At 33.3% G+C, this 20077-nt stretch overlaps 1 protein-coding gene and 1 long non-coding RNA gene across 2 annotated transcripts; one reads left to right on the top strand and one right to left on the bottom strand.

The window, feature by feature from the left end:
- The first annotated feature begins 7786 nt into the window (after positions 1–7786).
- LOC140006519 (glucan endo-1,3-beta-glucosidase 12-like) lies at positions 7787–10685 on the top strand. Its single transcript, XM_072048534.1, has 3 exons — positions 7787–8019; positions 8270–9583; positions 10457–10685. The coding sequence occupies exons 1-3, from the start codon at positions 7929–7931 to the stop codon at positions 10489–10491; spliced, it is 1440 nt and encodes a 479-aa protein (XP_071904635.1). The 5' UTR covers positions 7787–7928; the 3' UTR covers positions 10492–10685.
- A 6592-nt stretch (positions 10686–17277) lies between these two features.
- On the bottom strand, positions 17278–18761 carry LOC140006267 (uncharacterized). The gene is made up of 2 exons (XR_011813906.1): positions 18386–18761; positions 17278–18087 (listed from the first exon to the last, which is right to left on the bottom strand). It is a non-coding gene; the product is annotated as an uncharacterized lncRNA (long non-coding RNA).
- Between the last annotated feature and the right edge of the window lie 1316 nt (positions 18762–20077).

Raw genomic sequence — 20077 nt, forward strand, 5'->3', positions numbered from 1 at the left:
CCAAAGTCCATATTTTATTTTTCAAAATAGAATCTATTTCTGATTTAATTGCCTCTTTCCAAAATTTACAATCAGAAGAAGAAGTTGCATCAGACTACGTTAAAGGATCATTGTCAACAAGAAAGGTTTGAAAATCATTCCCATAGGAAAATTCTTTTCTTGACATTTTACTCCTTCTCAACTCCTCATTAGAGGTTGTTTCCTCATTTCTTTCAACAGGTGCATGAGAAATTTTATTGGACACTGGAAAAATATGTTCAAAAATTTCAGCATTCTTTGTCTCAATGATTGTATTACAATCAAGTACGTCACTTCTCAAAACAAGAAATCTATATGTGGCACTATATTCAGCATATGCAATAAACATACAATCAGAAGTTTTAGAACTTAATTTTCTTTTCTTAGATTCAGGTAATAGCACTTTAGCAAGACATCCCCATACTTTTAAATATTTTAAATTTGATTTATATTTTTTCATAACTCATAAGGTGTTTTGCCAGTCTTTTTATGTGAAATTCTATTTTGTAGATAACAAGCAGATAATATAGCTTCTCCCCGTAAGTTATCTGGAGCATGAGAACTAACTAACATAGAATTCATCATTACTTTTAGTGTTTTATTTTTTCTTTCAGCTACTACATTAGATTTTGGTGAGTAAGGAGGTATTATTTCATGTATTATGCTTTCATGTTCACAAAACTTATTTAAAGCTAAATATTCACCTTTTATATCTGATCTGATTCTTTTTATCTTTTTATTGAGTTGATTTTCTACCTCAAACTTATAAGATAAAAAGACATTATGAGTATCATCTTTATTTCTAAGTAAATAAAGTTTAGTGTATCTAGAATAATCATCTATAAAAGTAACATAATATTTTTTTCCTCCTCTACTCATAGTTTGTTTTAAATCACCTAAATCTGTGTGAATTAGATTTAGAAGTTCAATTTCTCTTTGAACAGTTATACAACTTTTCTTAGTTTATTTAGTTTCTGCACATGTTTGACATTTTTTCATGTTATTATTATTGATACTAGAAAGTAACCCGACTGTCGAGCAGAGAGCGCACACGTTCTTGCCATCTTTTGAAGTTTTCATTGGCAAAAACTTCAATTTTGGAGATGTCTGAAAAAGGTTTAGCCAACGGTATTACAACGACAATTGATGTGGATATAGGTTGTGAAGTGTTAACATTGCCGGAGGCCATAGTTTCTTAGATTGTTGAAAAAACAGCCAAAAACAATGTTAACTGAAATTAATATAATGTAGCTTGAGTCGTGCTTTATAGCACTGTCCTAAGAAACTATTTCAGGAGGTTGAAATATTTCTCCAAATTTAAACAAACCTTCTTCCTATTATGAATAGGAAAGATCAGAACTAGCAACTGAAATATAAATCCAGCAGAGTAAGAAGAAGAAGAAGTAGAAGAGGAAGCTGATAGGAAGGTATCTATTGTCAGGGGGAGAATTGGGAAGAAAGTTGACAGAAAGGTATCAACTGTCAGGGGAAGAAGAAATGGTGTGATTTTTCAAGGGGACATAGCACCTATTTATAGATTATAAATCTTGAGAGGTCCTATTCATTTTCAGATATGGAACAAAACTTTTGTCCTATTCATTTTCTGATGTGGAACAAAAAAAACTTTTGAAATACACTTATATTTTACAATAATTTGATCTCAACAAATAGAGACTTTGGATTGGTTACCATATGGATCGTCCTTTATGAGTCAATAGTTGAACGCACCCTTGCATGGAACAAAAAAAAAACAGTGCCATCAGATGAGTCATGAAAACTCCATTTGCCAGAGTTTTTCAACAACCTTTTCCTTTAGTTTCTCTACGAAGCAATTTTCCCATCTATAATAAATATCATACAAGTTTGTAAAGGGTCCTCTACAGACCCAAAGAAAGAAATAAGTAACATAGAAACTACTTGCAAAAGAGTACAAAACTTTAAAAAAAATGAAAAAATAAAATAGAGAAAACTTCAGATGAAGAAGGACGAAACCCAAGGAAGCAAAATTTCAAGCAATATTTCCCGGTGATGATCTTCTCTTGGTTGCCTCTGTCTTGTGAGAAAGCATGAATAAAGAAATAAGGAACAACATAGGCGAAATTTAGATATTAACCAGGTGAAAATTTTTGGGGAAAAAAACCAAGAAATGTAGAAAGGAAATAAAGATTAAGAGGCAATAAAGAACTTGATAATCTGGAGACAGATTCTGCAAATTTCCTTGGATCTGGAGCTAAAGATGATCAACCAGAGAGAGAAAGATCTGGTGCAACCCTATTATCCTGCAAAAAAAAAAACCACAACAACAACAACATTAGTTTGCACAAGAAGCTAGCCACAATGTTAGACAACTAAACCGGAGAACAAAAAGAAAAAAAGGCTGGAGAAGTTTAGGCAAGGGAGGAAAGAACAACCCTTCAAGCAAAAATATTGAGCCCATTTCGGAGAAAATATGAAGAAAAGGAAGAGAGAATGAGGGCTTTCTAAAGAAACAAATAGAGGAAGGGTGAGAGACAAACAGAGGGGAAAGGACAGTTCTATGAAGCTTTGAGCCCAACGCAAGTCTCACCAACTCTAACAATAAGTCAATCTACCCCTATGGGTAATGGCCTAATGGGTTTCTTCCCTGAAAAAATAATCAAATCTATGGTTTAAAAAAAAGAAAGAAAGGTCCCTTGCAGAGCACATGGTTAAGCTGGAGGGTTATTAATTCACACGAGCAATTACATCAGGGAAGAAATTTGCCAATTCACACGAGCAGGACAATCCCTCCAATCACAGCGCAATACATTAGCACAAAACGACCACTATTTGGCAACATTCGTTCACATTTAGTTCGTATGTGCTAATTAGTTACAAAAAATTGTTAATTAATTGTGATTTTTTTGGAAACCAAAAAATTGTGTTAAAAAGTTGGTAATTAATTGTGATTTGTTGGCAATAAAAAAGTGAAATTATTAATTGATTAATGAGCAATTAATTACAAAAATTCTATAATTAAATATGATTTGTTGAACAACCCAAAATAAAAGAGGACATTTTTTTATAACATTTGAAAAAAATTGATAATTGTTGTTTTTTGGGCAACCACAAAAAGAAGTCAATTTTTAGTTAATAATTGCAAAACATTTTTAATTAAATGTGGTTTGTTGGATGACAAAAAAATGACATTATTGATTATTTATTAACAATTAATTGTGAAAATTTGGTAATTGGATGCGATTTGGTGGACAACCAAAAAAAGTAGCCCAAATTTTTGTTTATGTGATTTGTTAGGCAAAAAAAAAGGGCCAAATTTTAGCACAATCCTAGATGCAATTAAAGGACTACCACCTCTCATCCAATCAAAACTCACAATGTCACCATTTTCATATGCAATTGGGAGGACTATTACCAATTGACGAATCAAAAGACGACACCTCATCAATTTGAAAGCAATTGGAGGACTACAAAATCTGGCCAATGGTAGCGCACCACATCAGCATTGAAAATCAATTGGAATTCAAGTATAGGCATTTTGAGAAAAATCGAGCTCTAATACAATATTATTTGAATTCGATTCAACTTGCGTGCAACCCTAGTTTTGATTCTCAAAATTTGGAAATGTTTTAATGGTCATTGAAATTTTTATTTGACTATAATCACACTAATGTCCTTACAAACTAAATTGAATCTTGAAAATTTTTTAATGTTCTAACTTTAAAGGTCAAATTTTCAATTATTCTTCTAAGCATAATATGAAAATTTGTTTGGATTGTAATGTTTTTCAAAAAATTTTATATTTCTCATAAACATATTTTTAAATTATTTTTTATTTCACGTGCATTCAATCAATACAATATATTTTTTTTTATAAAAACTCCAGAAAACAGTAATTAAAACGGCCTACTAACTACCAGAACGGGCTAAAACGTTTTTTTCTTATTGTGATGCGATCAAACAAAACTGTTCCTTAAAAAATTCAATCCGAGCTCAGATCGGGCACAATCCGCATCATCATCATGGATCTAGACACAGACAATGAAAAGGGATAATTTCAGAAACCTCCCCTGAGGTTTCTGACAGTCTCAAGGACCTCCCCTGAAGTTCCGAAAATCCCTTATACCTCCCCTAAAACTAAGTAGATAGTTTCAGGTCCAACCCAATTGAGGTGGACAATGAATATAAAATGTGTTTCAGGAGAGAGAAAATAATCAAATTCCACCTCTGCCCTCAAGATTGTCATTAGTGAGGATGTTTATGTTGAAAATTTCAATGGAATCTAGTTCCTTTGAAATTGCGGGGGGTGTATGTGAAACTGATGGAAAAAGGTAAGGCTGTATTGCAAGAAATTGTCTTCTAGTTCATGCCAACGGCTCTCAAAGTAGTTCTTTGTAACGGTAATAAGAAACAGTAGTGTTGCTTTGGAGCTCTATATAATTGCCTACTGAAGTTGCAAGAGAAACCAGTGAATGTTGTTGGGTTGTGACTGAGGTTTCTGCAAAAGTGCTCATACAAGTAGCAAAATTCTAATCAAAATCTATTTTTTGATCACAACAAGAAGTGTCACCTATAACAGGAGCGGGCAGTTTAGAAATTTATTTATCGGATAAAATAAATTTAAACCCATTGTTGAATAAAAGACCAGCTCTTTATGGCTTTCGTCCATTATACTTACAGAGTACCCATTTTCCTTAAATACTAATTTATTTGTCGGATAACATAAAATAAACCCCACTCGCTGTGCCATAAAAATCGAATTAGTTAAGTAAGCTTAAACTTAATATAATAAAAAAGAATCGAAAACCTTTACATTTTTATTTCTGTCTATTTTCGTCATTCTAAGGCGAATTTCCATATAATTATAATAAAATACCCCACCAAAAGATTTAAGATAAGAATAGAAACTTTGCTTTTGCTTAATGAAAGAAAAAATTTCATCTCCTTTTCTATTAATTATATAACTGATCAAACTCGGGTACTTTTTCCCTTTCATATAATTTTATATAATTTGAACAATTATAACTTCTTGATTTGAATATTTTAAGGATTTAGCAAAAATTCAGAAGAATAAGTAAAGTAAAAAAACAAAAGATTCTAAAATTCTATTTAAGTTAGTTTAACTTAAAGTCCATATCTTGACTTTTATTGATCCCTTTCAAAGAGGTAAGATCCGGTGAATCGGAAACAATTAATTAATAAATTAAGAATTAAAAAATGTTTTTATGCAACAGACATATCAATACGGGTGGATCATCCCTTTCATTCCACTTCCAATTCCTATATTAATAGGGGTCGGACTTCTTCTTTTTCCGACCGCAACAAAAAATCTTCGTCGTATGTGGTCTTTTCAGAGTGTTTTATTGTTAACTATAGTCATGATTTTTTCAATCAATCTGTCTATTCAGCAAATAAATAGCAATTCGATCTATCAATATATATGGTCTTGGATCATTAATAATGATTTTTCTTTAGAATTCGGCTATTTGATCGATCCGCTTACTTCTATTATGTCAATATTAATAACTACCGTTGGAATTATGGTTCTTATCTATAGTGATAATTATATGGCTCATGATCAAGCATATTTGAGATTTTTTGCTTATATGGGTTTTTTCAGTACTTCCCTTAGGATTAGTTACTAGTTCGAATTTGATACAAATTTATATTTTTTGGGAATTGGTTGGAATGTGTTCTTATTTATTAATAGGGTTTTGGTTTACACGACCTCTTGCTGCAAATGCTTGCCAAAAAGCTTTTGTGACTAATCGTATAGGGGATTTTGGCTTATTATTAGGAATTTTAGGTTTTTACTGGATAACGGGTAGTTTTGAATTTCGTGATTTATTCGAAATATTCAATAACTTGATTTATGATAATGAAGTCAATTCTTTGTTTGTTACTTTGTGTGCTGGTCTAGTATTTGCCGGTGCCGTTGCTAAATCGGCACAATTTCCCCTTCATGTGTGGTTACCTGATGAATAAAAGAGCCCCACTTTTCAAAGCTTTCATTCATTATAAGAACAGAGTACCCATTTTTCTTAAACAAAAATTTAGTTATTAGATATAATAAAAATTAACTCGTTGTTGAATAAAAAACCAGCTCTTTATGGCTTTTCTCCATAAAGGTCTATTCCTCAAGAAGGTCTATTCCTCACCAAAATTAACGTTCAGTCAGCTACCATTGTCACATCAACAACCAAATGGGCGCCCATTTTTGGGCCTTTTCTCTTAGCCCAAATTAGCAATTCATTTTATTATCAAATTCCAGTTAAGTTACTTAATCCTTTCTATTACTCATTTCACTAATTAATTCATGTTATTATCAGAATATATTACTTCAACAGCAGGGATATTTGTGTCAATTCAACGTTTTTCAAGTCATTTTGGGACCCAACAATCTGACAGGGGAGGTATAAGGGATTTTCGAAACTTCAGGGGAGGTCCTTGAGACTGTCAGAAACCTCAGGGGAGGTTTCTGAAATTATCCCCAATGAAAAAGTGATGTATCTTTACACTATTTAGTAGTTAGTAATGCTGCTGTAGAAAACGGTCGAATTGAGTGGGTCCCGTTAACAACGGGGCCACGTGGAGGAGTGTACCCTTTCCTTTTCATCTTACAACAGCTCTCTGGTCTACACTTCTATACTCTATAGTGGTCCATACTTTCCATTTCTACCCTTTTCTCTCCTTTTTTTTTTGGCCTCTCGTCATATAGGTGTACCAACATTGTCGGTCCCAGCACTCCTTAACGCCTCGATTCCCTCAGCTCCATGAACCAAATCACTCCGTGTAATCGGATCTAAAGCGTCACATTATACCCGAATTGGACTGATACTGTATTCGGATCTTTTTTAAATTTAATTTATCCTTCTTGCAAAAAGGGAAAACATTTCAATAACAATATTCAATTTGTGCACCTCTGGATTTACATCTATTTACAATGGAGAACTTACTTGAGGGCCATATAAAGCATATAAAGATTAACATTGTAAATTTTAATCTTTGATCTATTTTGTTTTGTTCAGCTTCAATGTAGATCATTACTGAATTTTTCGAAAAACTTTGGATAATGTCAAAAATTGATACCATAAATTAGAGCGCAGAAGTTGAAATACTATTTTCAACATGAAAATGCTTATGTATGTAAATGCAATGCTCTAAATATCCATTTATCTTGACAATTTTCACAATTTCTCTACGACACAAGGATATTTATAATTAAAAACGAAATTAGATTTTGAAGTCCAACAAGAGACAAATTTCATAGAGATTTACAGTATTGAAATAATACCGTATGAATGTTTGAATAGTTAAAATTTTTCAAATAATATTTTGTTTACATCATAAACACTTTTTCTAATCCACTTTTTTTATATTTTCAACCAACTTTATATCTCATATACATCACAAAAAATATTATAATAATTATTTTAAATAATATTTTAAACATTAATCTATCCAAACACACACTTTGCATGAATTTCACCCTACTCAGACTTCAAAGGTCTATATGGCTTATCAAATAGTGTTCTACTTGCATTAGAAACACTATTTTAATCATTTTTTTATGTCACATATTATTACATTACAAAAAATGTTATAATATTATTTCAGATTATTTTTTCAAATAATCAGTATTTACCAAATCAATATTCTACTGGATGCAAACAGGATGCTATCGGATCCTAAACAGACCGGGTCCTATCATCATCATTCAGACCGCACACAGCCCCATCCTAAACAAAAGCACTACACTTATTTCTATAAATCCTGCTACACCACTTCCCCTTCTCTCCTCCATTCCCTCAGCCCACATTCATTCCTCGGTGCACATTCCACATTCTCACTTCCCCCCGTCACCCCATACCCAGCTGCTGCCAAACCCCAGCCAAAATAATCCATCCCATATTGCAACTTTTACTCTCTCATTCATGCTCTGTTCTCCCAAGTTTCAGAGCACGATGGAATATTTCAACGTCCCCCTCCTGCTCCTCCTCATCCTCTCAATCTTTTCTCATTCAGGTAAAATCCCACCATCTCTTTTTGCTCATTCTTCTCATTCATGGCTATTTTAGTCCCCAAAAAGGAAAAAAAAAAAAAACTCATCATTTCACACCTTTTCCTTTATTATTCATTGCCCCATGCAACTATCCCATACACTCACGCACGCGCACACACACTCTACAACACCATTTTTGCACACACGTACCCACATGGGTGTGTGCGTTTTTATGCATATATGTTGATGTTTTGATGCATTTTCATTTTGCAGATGGGGGTTCAATAGGGGTGAATTATGGGAGAATAGCAGATAACCTCCCATCAGCAAGCAAAGTAGCGGAGCTCCTAAAATCTCAGGGTTTGGATCGGGTCAAGGTGTACGACACGGATCCGGCGGTTCTCAAAGCCTTAGCCGGGTCGGGTGTTAAAGTGACCGTGGACCTCCCAAATGAGCTTCTCTTCTCCGCCGCCAGACGGCCTTCTTTCGCCTACTCCTGGGTCCAGCGAAACGTCGCTGCTTATCATCCCGCCACCCAAATCGAAGCCATTGCCGTCGGGAATGAAGTCTTCGTCGACCCGCAAAACACGACCCGGTTCCTTGTACCCGCCATGAAAAACATCCATTCCGCCCTTGAGAAGTACAACTTCCATGACGACATCAAGGTATCTTCCCCAATAGCCCTCAGCGCCCTCCAGAATTCCTACCCATCTTCTGCGGGGTCATTCCGACCCGATTTGATCGAGCCCGTTTTCAAACCCATGCTGGATTTCCTCCGCCAAACCGGGTCATACCTCATGGTCAATGCATACCCGTTTTTCGCCTACGAATCGAACTCTGACGTCATCTCCTTAGACTACGCACTCTTTCGAGAAAACCCCGGTGTCGTAGACGCCCGTAACGGAAACCGTTACTTTAGTCTCTTTGACGCCCAGATCGACGCCGTTTTTGCGGCAATGTCGGCTATCAAGTACGACGACGTTTCAATTGTAGTCACTGAAACAGGCTGGCCTTCGAAAGGGGACCCGAATGAAATCGGAGCCTCCGTCGAAAACGCCGCTGCATATAACGGAAATCTAGTGAAGAGAATCCTGACAGGAGTTGGGACCCCCTTGAGACCCAAAGAAAATCTGACCGTCTATTTGTTCGCCCTTTTCAACGAGGACAAAAAGGTGGGCCCCACTTCCGAGAGAAATTACGGGTTATTTTACCCTAACGAAGACAAAGTTTACGACATTCCTTTTACCGTCGAAGGATTGAAGAATTACCACGATAACCCTACTCCGGTGACGGGTGGCAGGAGAAACTCGAAGGGCAGTAGCGGTAATTCACACAGCTATTCAGGGCAAACTTGGTGCGTCGCGAATGGGGATGAGGAGAAAGAGAAGCTGCAGGTGGCTCTAGATTTCGCTTGTGGTGAGGGAGGGGCTGATTGCCGCCCGATCCAGCCTGGGTCCACGTGTTACGATCCTAATACGCTTGAGGCTCATGCTTCCTTCGCTTTCAATAGCTACTATCAGAAGAAGGGCCGAGCTATTGGTACCTGCTATTTCGGTGGAGCCGCATACGTTGTAGCTATACCACCTAGTAAGTGTTACTACCTCATTTTACTTTATTTCATTTATTTATTTGTTTCCTGGCAATTTAATTCTCATAATCAAGTTAATAGAATTATATTATTTAGGTCTTATGTGTGTTTGAATTTGTGATTATTTAGAATAAACATTTTACTTTTTTTAAAAAAAATTATTTTTCAGCATTTTTTTATTTTTCTAGTTAAAAAGTGATTAGTGAATTTTTGAAAGGAAATATGTTAAGTGATTAATAACTAAAAGTGTTTAGTATTTTTATTTGCTTAATTAATTCTACAGAAAATCGTGGCGCACGTTAGAGATTGCTTTGGTGCATTACTAACATGCGCACGTGCTTAATCTAGACAGCGTGAAAAACAGTGCTGGTCCCCCAATGTCAGGAAAGTTTGTGCGGGCCAAGTAAATGGGCAGCATGTGATAGACTCAGACCTTTGTTGGGGACCTTTTGACCTTCTTGTGACTTGTTGAGTTTTATTTTTTTATTTGTTTTTCATTTTTTAGATATATTTAGGGAATCTTGTCCTTAATTTTTAGCCAGACGTTTCCTTGTTTGAATTTTCAGTTTTCGCAGAAATATTTACTTTAATACATTTTTCAATCATCTTTATTATTTCACACACATCCATCACATCGTCACGGAATAATTTTCTACAAAAATTCCTAAAGTTTTACGATCCAAGCGGGAATGTACTGATATGTTATTGACCCATAGGGCACGTAAATTATTCATTGGAGAATCTTTGTTAACTGTTTCTTGATGGTAGTAAATTCTTAATCCCCCAACGTTGAATTTTGTACCCTAATGGTTATAAAATTGCATTTTGATTATTCTTACTAACCTTGAAATTGTGCGCTTTTTTGTTTGCAGAATATGGGAAGTGTGAATTCCCCACTGGATATTAATATTAGCAGAGCAGAGGAGAAAGAGGTGTCTTGAGTGGTTGTAGGTGTCTTTCTTATGGTAGTAATATTTTTTGGTATCCAATGTAATTAGTTATTGAGTCATTATTGTTGTTAGATAGTGGTACCATCTTGGACCATCTTTGTCTATATAATAATTCACATCTAATCTATCTATCTAGTTACCACTTCCTACACTTTCCTCCTTCCTGCAATTCTTTTGTGGTAGTGTTGGTAGGTCTTGTTCTTCCCTAAGAGAGGGGAAAAAGGGAAGGGGTTGAAGACGCGAAAAATGAACATTAGTTTCACTCTCGAAATGCTGATAAAATATTCAAATTATAAAGGTCAATTAAAAATAAAATTTGATTTTCTTGCCGAACAAAAAAGACTTGAACGATGTTTGTGTGCAATTCCTTCTTGATTAGTTTGAGCAAACGCATCATTTTTACAATGAGAGTTTTGGGATTGGGAAAAAGGAAGAAAAGAAAAAAAAAACACATCTACTTTTTAGAAATCAGAAACTTTCCCGTTTGGATTGCATTTTCTATGATTTTTCATAAAAAAAAATTACTATAGCGATTTAATATATGTGAGAGAAAAAGATAATAGGACAATGTGATCTTTAATATATGTGAGAGAAAAAGATAATAGGACAATGTGATCACGAAAGACGATGCAATTTTTTGACAGAAAATGACAATCCAAATAGGTTACTTTCGCTGAAATCAACTGTTCTAGAACCAAAACGTTCTCCTGAACTTTGTGGGGCATTTATTTTTAAAAGGTTTGATAATGGTGTCCTTGCATAGAATGGCTTGCAAGATGGTAACAGCCAAGACCCTGTTTGAATTGTGAATTTTTGCTTCCTTCAATATTTTTTAAATGACCTTTTTACTATATGTATATTATATGAGTATAATATATTGGGAGAGTTGTACATTAGTCTTTTACGTATCATTGATGTGAAAATATCACTTCTATTCCTTTTTACTTTTTCATAGGAATTTTGGTGGGAACAAGTCATGACCACATTGCCCGCTCAATTTTTAAAGGGTAAAAATGATAAATAACTTTAATATTGCCTAAAAATATATAAACCTCCCAACAATTCGCCTCTACCCACGAGACTTCTATTTTGAGGCAGGCAATAAAGGAACTCTTTCTTTTGCCATGATTGACTCTTCCAAATTTCGCTTCCAGAAGAAAAAGTGGAAAACAAGTTCGCGCCCTTTTTCGAGACAGTCAATTTAGTGTGTTTAGACTTTAGATAGTTATTATTTAGCTCTAAATTATTTGCTTACATCATGAGCATAATTTTCAATACACTTTTTTATCTTTTTAATTATATTTTTAGTTTATATACATCACATCACTAAAAATACTACAGTTATTATTCTAAATAATATTTCAAATAATCTCCTATCGAAACACTAGTGGGGCATCTAAAGGAATTGAACTAAGATCAAGTGCAATAGTTGTGATAAACGAAGGGTCGGTTGCATTTCTCTAACTCGTGTCTATTTTCGCTCCTCTCTTTTCTAGATATTATATTGTTATGCTATCTTTTTATTATTTTCAGTTTTATGAATATTAGCAAAATGAAATTGTAAAATCAATAGAAAAGCAAATTAAATGTCAAACTAGAAGGAAATTGACGAGACTCATGGTGATAGAGAAATAAATAATAAAATTGATGATTGATATAAGAAGAATGACCAAAGATGTGGAATTTGTCGTATTTTGTCTATTTTCAAGAAAATTTTTTGTAAAATGTCAATAATTTGTATAAGGATTTCTTTTGTTGGTTTAGTAATTATTGGTTATAATTTTGTTATAGAGGTAGAACTTATTCTCTATTTCTTAGATATTAATATTTTAAGGACATAAGAGTATTATAATGGTCGTTTTAGACTAGATTGGAAAGACATTGAGGCATTGAGATTTAATTTTGGAGTATAAAATTGGTTGTCAATAAGGGGGAAGAGTATGCTTGCCTGTGTGTGTGTGTGTGTGTGTGTGTGTTTTTTTTTTTTGTTATTTGCATGACAAGTATTGATGTTGTATATACAATTTAGGATCTTTTGGACGACTACTTGAATTTGATAATAATTCGAAGTTTATGTTTGGATAGTTGTTAAGCATCAAGATAGTGGATTTGTGCAAATATGAAAAAAAAAAATTGATTTAGTATATTGTATTTTTCTTTTTTAGTTTTATACAAAAGGATAGTTTAGAATTTTTGAGAGAAAATTTAACTTGTTGGACTTACATTGTTACATAAATAGTAAAAATAAGGGAGGTATGTGTAATTTTAAAAATTTAAGGAAAGCTCTCTACAATTATTAAAAACCTTAGGGGAGGTTTGCGAAATTATCCCTTGTGTTTTGTGGGCTCTTGGGCGTCTACACTAACACTGGAGAGTGTCTTGATATAAAAGGTGGGACCTTTGTTTCTTCATAATTTGTTTTCTAAGAATAGAGCCATATCTTTTGTAATGTTCTGGTTGGTTTATTGGTATGTTTAGCTGCTAAATCTGTTGGATCGATTATGCTTCTGCTTATAATCCAATTGAAATCTTACGGAAACTGTTGGATTTGTTTGAATGCAGGGGACCAACCAACTGATATGAATGTCAACATCTCCATTGTTCCCTTACATTTTTTATCAACATTGAAGTGATATGTCATTTTTATCCTTTAAAAATTAATCACGTAATATTCTCATGACTTATTTCGGCCAAAATTTGCACGGAATGGTGAAAAGGGATCAGAAGTAATTAATTTTTATTTGTTAGGGATTAAAATCACACTTTTTCATTCTAAAGGACCAAATTTTCACTTCAAAAATATGTAAGAAAAGATTGGTACAATTCTCCCTAATATATATATTTTAAAAAAAACTCGGAGAAAATGTATAATCCAAATGGGACCTAAGAGCAGTGATGGCATCAACATGGCATTAATAGCAGTAGACAACGAAAGGGGCTAAGATAATTCGATGGTTTGTGTAGTGACGTGCGACCGTGTCTACTCTTTTTGTTCCTTTGACGGTTTTACTCTTTGACAAATGGATCTAAAGTTGCCAAGCCAGAGATTCAACCATGAAAGCACTCTGGTTTATCTGAAAAGAAATGGTGTCTCTCGCTCCTAAAGGCAAGCAATGCAAGAAAAAGCAGTATTTTGGTAGGTCCGTCAATCAATGCCTTCTGGCCAAATTCAAGTGACTGCCAGTAAATGTATAGTACAAAGCAAAGGCTGGCATCTTCCATTGGATCCTCATTGTACACTTTTTCCTGGAAACAAATTTGGATAATAAGGTACTCATGCTCGCCTTTGTTACGGGGTAGTAAGACTTGTATCACATGTAAACACGAGTTGGTTCAATTAACAAGGATGAACTATTTTTTTTTAATAAAATTTGTGTATTCAAATCTCGTTATTGATGTAAGTATTGTATTAGTAGATGAATTGTAAGAATTTTTGTAAGCTATTTATAGTTTTGAGGGCATTACTCTAATTCATGGTGTTGATCGGAGTCAAATTCATCTAATTTTTTTTTAAAAGACTTTTATCATAGGAAAATTTTGAAAAATGATAAGAAAATACTGAAATTTATTTAAGTTTCTCAATATTCTGAAATGAGGAAGTAATTAATCATTAAATATAGTACACATTGAATATATTGCCAAATTATTAAACTTTCCCTATCAAAAAATTACAAAGATACCTAGATAGGTTAAAAAATCTCTATATAGTACACATAAAACAAATTGCCAAATTATTAAATTGTCCCTAATGCTAAATTACAAAGATACCTAGATAGGTTTTAAAAAGCTCTACTGATCGTCAAATCTAAATAACCAACTACTTTTCACCATAAAAGAGATTTAAAACTCTACTTGGTATAGGTCAAGGGTCAAAATTCTTGGCCTGCATTCTAAATTGGATTTTTAAAAAAAATTTCCATAGCGGGTCAAAATTCTTGGCCTGCAGTTCCGACCCGCACGAAAGGCGTAACGATCTGGGCACTGTCTCGGAGAGAGGCTCGGTGAAATAGACATGTCTGTGAAGATGCGGACTACCTGCACCTGGACAGAAAGACCCTATGAAGCTTCACTGTTCCCTGGATTGGATTTTTAAAAAAAATTTCCATAGCGGGTCAAAATTCTTGGCCTGCATTCTAAATTTAGGATTTTTTTAAAAATTCCGTAGCAGGTGCCTACGCACTCATTTGGACTGATGGTGGTTCAATCCTCCAGATTCTTGACCCCTTTGGGTCCTCCCTCTTCTTAATATAAAGCAGAAGTAGGCATAAAATAGAATCTATTGTAAGAAAAAAAAAATCATCCAATCTAAATTCCTAATTTCTCCCACTCTTTAACTCCGCGGACTTGAAAAACCAAAAATCTCCAATTTCTCCCATCAATTTTCTCCTCTCTCTCACCCCTAGGTTTCCATCATTCTTTGGAAAAGAATTCCTGCAATCATATTGTTTCATCAAACTCAAGAAAGTGTAGCCGGATATCGTGGGTTACAACTACATTGTGTTCAAAATGTTCGTTTTAGCTTTTTGTTTTGATATTACGGCTGCCCAGCATCAAAGCCAATGAATACACAGTAGTGTGTATCTTGCCATCTACACGAATTCCCACCTTTTCCTGTCCATATACTGACTCTAAACAATTGCCATCATAACTCAACGAATATGCTTATTTTTCTCCCATCACTTTCTTTTAAATCATCATTTTATATACACCATTTTCTTCCTTTCAAAATACAAAGACAGAAAGAAAGACATGGATATGTTTGACCGATCTCAACACTCGTGCACACAAATCACACTGATGGTATATATTTTTTTTTTTGTCAATACAGTGGGATATCCGGTATTCACCCCACTAATTCCCACACTGATGGTATATGCCTTACGACAATTTCTTGGCCGAAAATTCTTGGGGCTTTGTGGACATCAGATGAGATGGGTTTCTAATTTGTAGAGATTTAAGGATCTGATATGGCAAGTGGCTTTGAGATTTTCGGTTTTCGCTCTTGATTAGTACTTTTCATATGGATGTTTTGGCTGTATATTTGTGGGCACTGGCTTGATTTGAGTGGACAAGCATTAAGACGCCGAAGCTTGTTTTTCCGCTTGTTTGATGGCTTTGCGACTCCTTTCGGTCACATCAAAGGTTAGAATCGTGCTCTACTTGAAACTCGAGTTGTAATCACTGGGCATTAATCCAGTAGCCGCTAGAAGAAACTTTAGGTCGCGTTTGGTTCGGACATCGAAATCGGATTCGGATTCGAAATCGGATATCCTGAATTTGGAATGAGGTCATTCATTCGAATACATCTGTTTGGTTCAAATACCTGGAATGTGTATCATTACTATAGTTAATATGTGGTTCGTCGGCTCTTTCGGAATGGAATATAATAAATATATTATAAATCACATCGTAAATTATAGTCATTGATTCCTTGTAAATGGGATATAAGCAATTTTCACTAGTTAAATATATTAGTATAAATGTATTAGTAAATTTAGTATAATTAATTAATAATTTCTATTAGTAAACATGTATAATTATTAATATAATTGATAATATTAATTATATTACATTAATTAATATACATTATATAATACATATAACTAATAATATTATTATTATAAGTTTGTAACTAATTAATTAAATATTATATATATAATTAAATATAAATATACAAATGTTATAATATAAATATATAATTATAATTATATAATATATACAAATATTAATTATACAAATATTTTATATAAATATAATATATATTACATATTAAATATAGTTATTATTATATATTATTATATTTAAAATAATAATAATAGTTATATGCATATATATTATAAATATATTATTAATTAATATTAATAAATTTATAATATATATTATATAAATATAATTATATTTAACTAAATAATTATAATATATTTATTATAATAAATATATATAATTATAATAAAATATTATATATTATATACGTATATATTATGATATAAATATAAATATAAATATAAATATAAATATAATATATATAAATATTAATTATGCTAAATATTATGTACTTATAACATTTTGGAATCACACTTGGGTTTTGGGCAAAACCCACCAACTTACTAAGGAATGGTGGAATGCTAAATTTTTAAATATCATTCCAAAATTTCAATTCTGATAATAGTGAACCAAACATGAATTATGGGGTTTATTCTAATTTCCCATTCCGAAACCCTCTTACCAAACACCACCTTTTTAAAATCTAGCTTATCTCTCTTGTCAACTTGATAAGACTAAATATTCCTATCAAATGTCACAAATTGATAACCTTAACCTTGCTCTTAATAACTATTTAATCAAAAAGCCAAAACAAAATAAAATTGAAAAATTGAAAAATGTAAATTAAAAAAATTAGCTAATATGATCCATATTTCTTTGCATTGGGATCATGATGGGATAGCAAAATACGTGGACAAATTAAATCTAATCAAGGTCAACCACACAGGAGGATTTTGGTAAAGTAATTAATACTTTAAAAGATTCTGTGCACAATTAAGTTATAATTAAGGAAGTCAAGATATTTTTTAGAAAAATATCTTTTAATTCATAATGTAGTTTAAGTTGTGTTGAAAATTAAAATAATCTCTCCATACTTGTAAATTTTTCAAGATCTTTACACGTTATAAAAATTTAACTAACCTTATTTTATTTTTTATTGTTGTTATAAATTTCATAAGTAGGATAACATAAGAGTAGTATTCGAACAAAAGTTTAATCTTTCTTGTATTTCTTCCAAAGGAATTAAAATGTTACAAGAAATATCAATCCAAGGGATGTAAGTGAGATTTTAAAAATCTCAGAAAAACTGAGTGATATTATAAGAAATTTTGGGGGAGGTTTCTGAAATTATCCCTAAAAAAATAAGAGAAAACTTGACGAAGGTCCACCACTTAGCTGTGATGACCAGCCAAGGAAGAGCACAACAGCAGGCGCATAGGATGCTGCTAAGTTTTGTTGGCTTCCCGCTGTGGCTGAAACGTTTTCAAAAAATGAATGACGAAGGACAGAGGAAACACGGTGGCTTTTCGATTTTAGAAAATACTTGGGTGAATCCGGTTCATGACCCTACCCTTGGACCTTGTGGTTCTCAAGTAAGCCACATCACCCACTTAACTAGGTTAACCAACACTCTTTGTTACGTATTTTTCAAAACAAAAAAAAAAATATTAAAAAAGAAGGACAAGAAACAAGCTTTGGAACTTTGAAGTTTGGACAGGCGCCACCATTCATCCTTGAAACTTTCTTTTCGACCGTCTCTCTCTTTTCTCTTGGAATAGAAAAACAAGCAATCTAAAGTAGAATTTGAAGAAAGAAAGATGAAGATGTCCTTCGGAGGGGGGCCAGGAGAATGATCTTCATGCTTGGATCAAAATGTTAACAAAATCTCTCACAGGCATTTTCACAAATACATAAAATCCACCCCAGCTAGAACTAAGCAAACAACCCAAAAAATCCACAAAATCTTTGCAGCTATCTTCACCTCCTTCTGCCTGTCTCATTCTCCTTCCCTGTTTGATAGGATAACGTTGAAAAATGATGCACCTATTTCCAAGATTTAAGCTGCCCTAGATATGTTTTTGATTAATTGAAGTTCTAAATCCCCTGAAAGATTGTAATGTACAATCTTGCTCACATATATAGCTTGACGGACTGGATCTAACATTACAAGATCGTATAGAGGTTGAAAGATGTACAGTGATGCAACATTTGACAGGTATTAATGCCTCAAATTTTTTGCTTTGGGCCAAATATCGATAATTTCGGATGAAAAAGAAAGCAATGAACGAGATGGTGAGACAAATTCACCTGCTGAAGTTGGGCAGACATGAGAGATGAAGATGATCCATGCACCGAGCCTCCTCCAATGAGGATGGGAACAGATGAATCACACGGTCCATAGGTGGGGTCATGGACTGGATTCACCCAAGTTTTTGCCTTGGCCTATTTCCGGCTTTGTTAATTTGTATGTTTTAACGGAAGTTTGTTACAAGGGGTCTTTGTTATTTGGCAAAATCTCAGGGTAAATTTTGTGGTTTGGTTAAACTCGAGAGGAGGTAAAGGTAATTAACCCTAAAATCTAAAGATTGTGTTCTAACACCGCTTTAATTTACAAGTGGGATCCTCTCTCTCTCTAACCGCTCTTGGCATAGTTGGGCTCTTCCTCCTACAGTACAAGTTAGAACACAAGTAAGAGCACGAGTTGATAATTGACCAAATAAAAAAGCCTTTTAATAGTTTAAAAGATTTTGTAAGCTTGCTTTTAGGGCTATTTATGACATATCAAAATCCTGTAGATTGCTGAGTGATGGAAAGGGCACCATTATGACATATCAAAGTTGTTTAGGGCTATTTAAACAATGTTAATCTTCTTGGATTTTGTATAGGCACCATTATAAAATTTAGGAAAATAAATTGGAGCAAGAAATCAATCAATTTTTGTGAATGCAAACTAGACTTTTATGCCACTAAAAGGTGGAGGAAATGAAGCTGTTGGTACAATTAGTAACCTGCAAGCGCATAACAATTGTTATAACTCATGCACGTACAATTTAACGTAGTATTTTGCGCTCCTATTCTAGATATGGTCTAAGCAATCTTAACATTGGGTTTGTTTGGATTGAACATTATTTACCCAGTTTTATTTGCTTAACATTGGGTTTTATTTGCTACAATAAAAATATCCCAAATAATCCCAAATAACTTACAATCCAAACAAACCCAATGGTATTATTCATCGTATAAGTGAGATAAATCTAGAGATTGGTGTCTAATGGTGTTATTCCGGACTTAATCCAATTTTTGGCTAAGATTTTTGTCTTTTTTTTTTTACCTTGTTTAACCATACAATATGTGTGCACTAAAATTTTTGTATTTTTTGTGGTATTGTTGGCTTGTTGGTATGTTTTGTTTAATTTAAAAAAAACAAAAAAGCAAACAAGAAAGAACTTGAGCTTCACCGTCGATCCTGTAACATGCTTATAATTCCACTGGTCTGTAAAAAACAAATGTTATCTTGCCAAATGGAAACTTCTATAGTCCTAAAAAACAAAATTTATATTGGAATAACCACAACAACAATGCAACATAGTATGATTTTTTGTGCAAAAACTTCCCAGTTAGCTTGGGCAACTGTGTACTTTTCTACCAGTAGAGATTGGCTGATGCCAATATAGTGATCAATTAAACATTGTGATTAGAATGAGAGTTCCAATCGATTCCCCAAAAAACATATCTACTTTTAAGACAAAACTTTTTCACTGTAATTATTAAAGACTATATCAAATGTTATACAACCAAAAAGTTTACCAATACTTTTTCTGGGGTATTAATTTTTTAAAAGGTTTGATAATTGTAGGCCTTGCATTATCAAGTGGCTTGATCGGAATAATTGCCTTGTCACAAATAAAATAGTGGTAAAAAAAAAAATTAATGGAGCTATTTAATCTGATGCTTTAAGCAGTGACATGCTTAACTCTGTTATGGTGTTACTGTTTGGTT

Source organism: Coffea arabica, chromosome 5e, assembly GCF_036785885.1.
Source record: "Coffea arabica cultivar ET-39 chromosome 5e, Coffea Arabica ET-39 HiFi, whole genome shotgun sequence".
NCBI classification, from domain to species: Eukaryota; Viridiplantae; Streptophyta; class Magnoliopsida; order Gentianales; family Rubiaceae; genus Coffea; species Coffea arabica.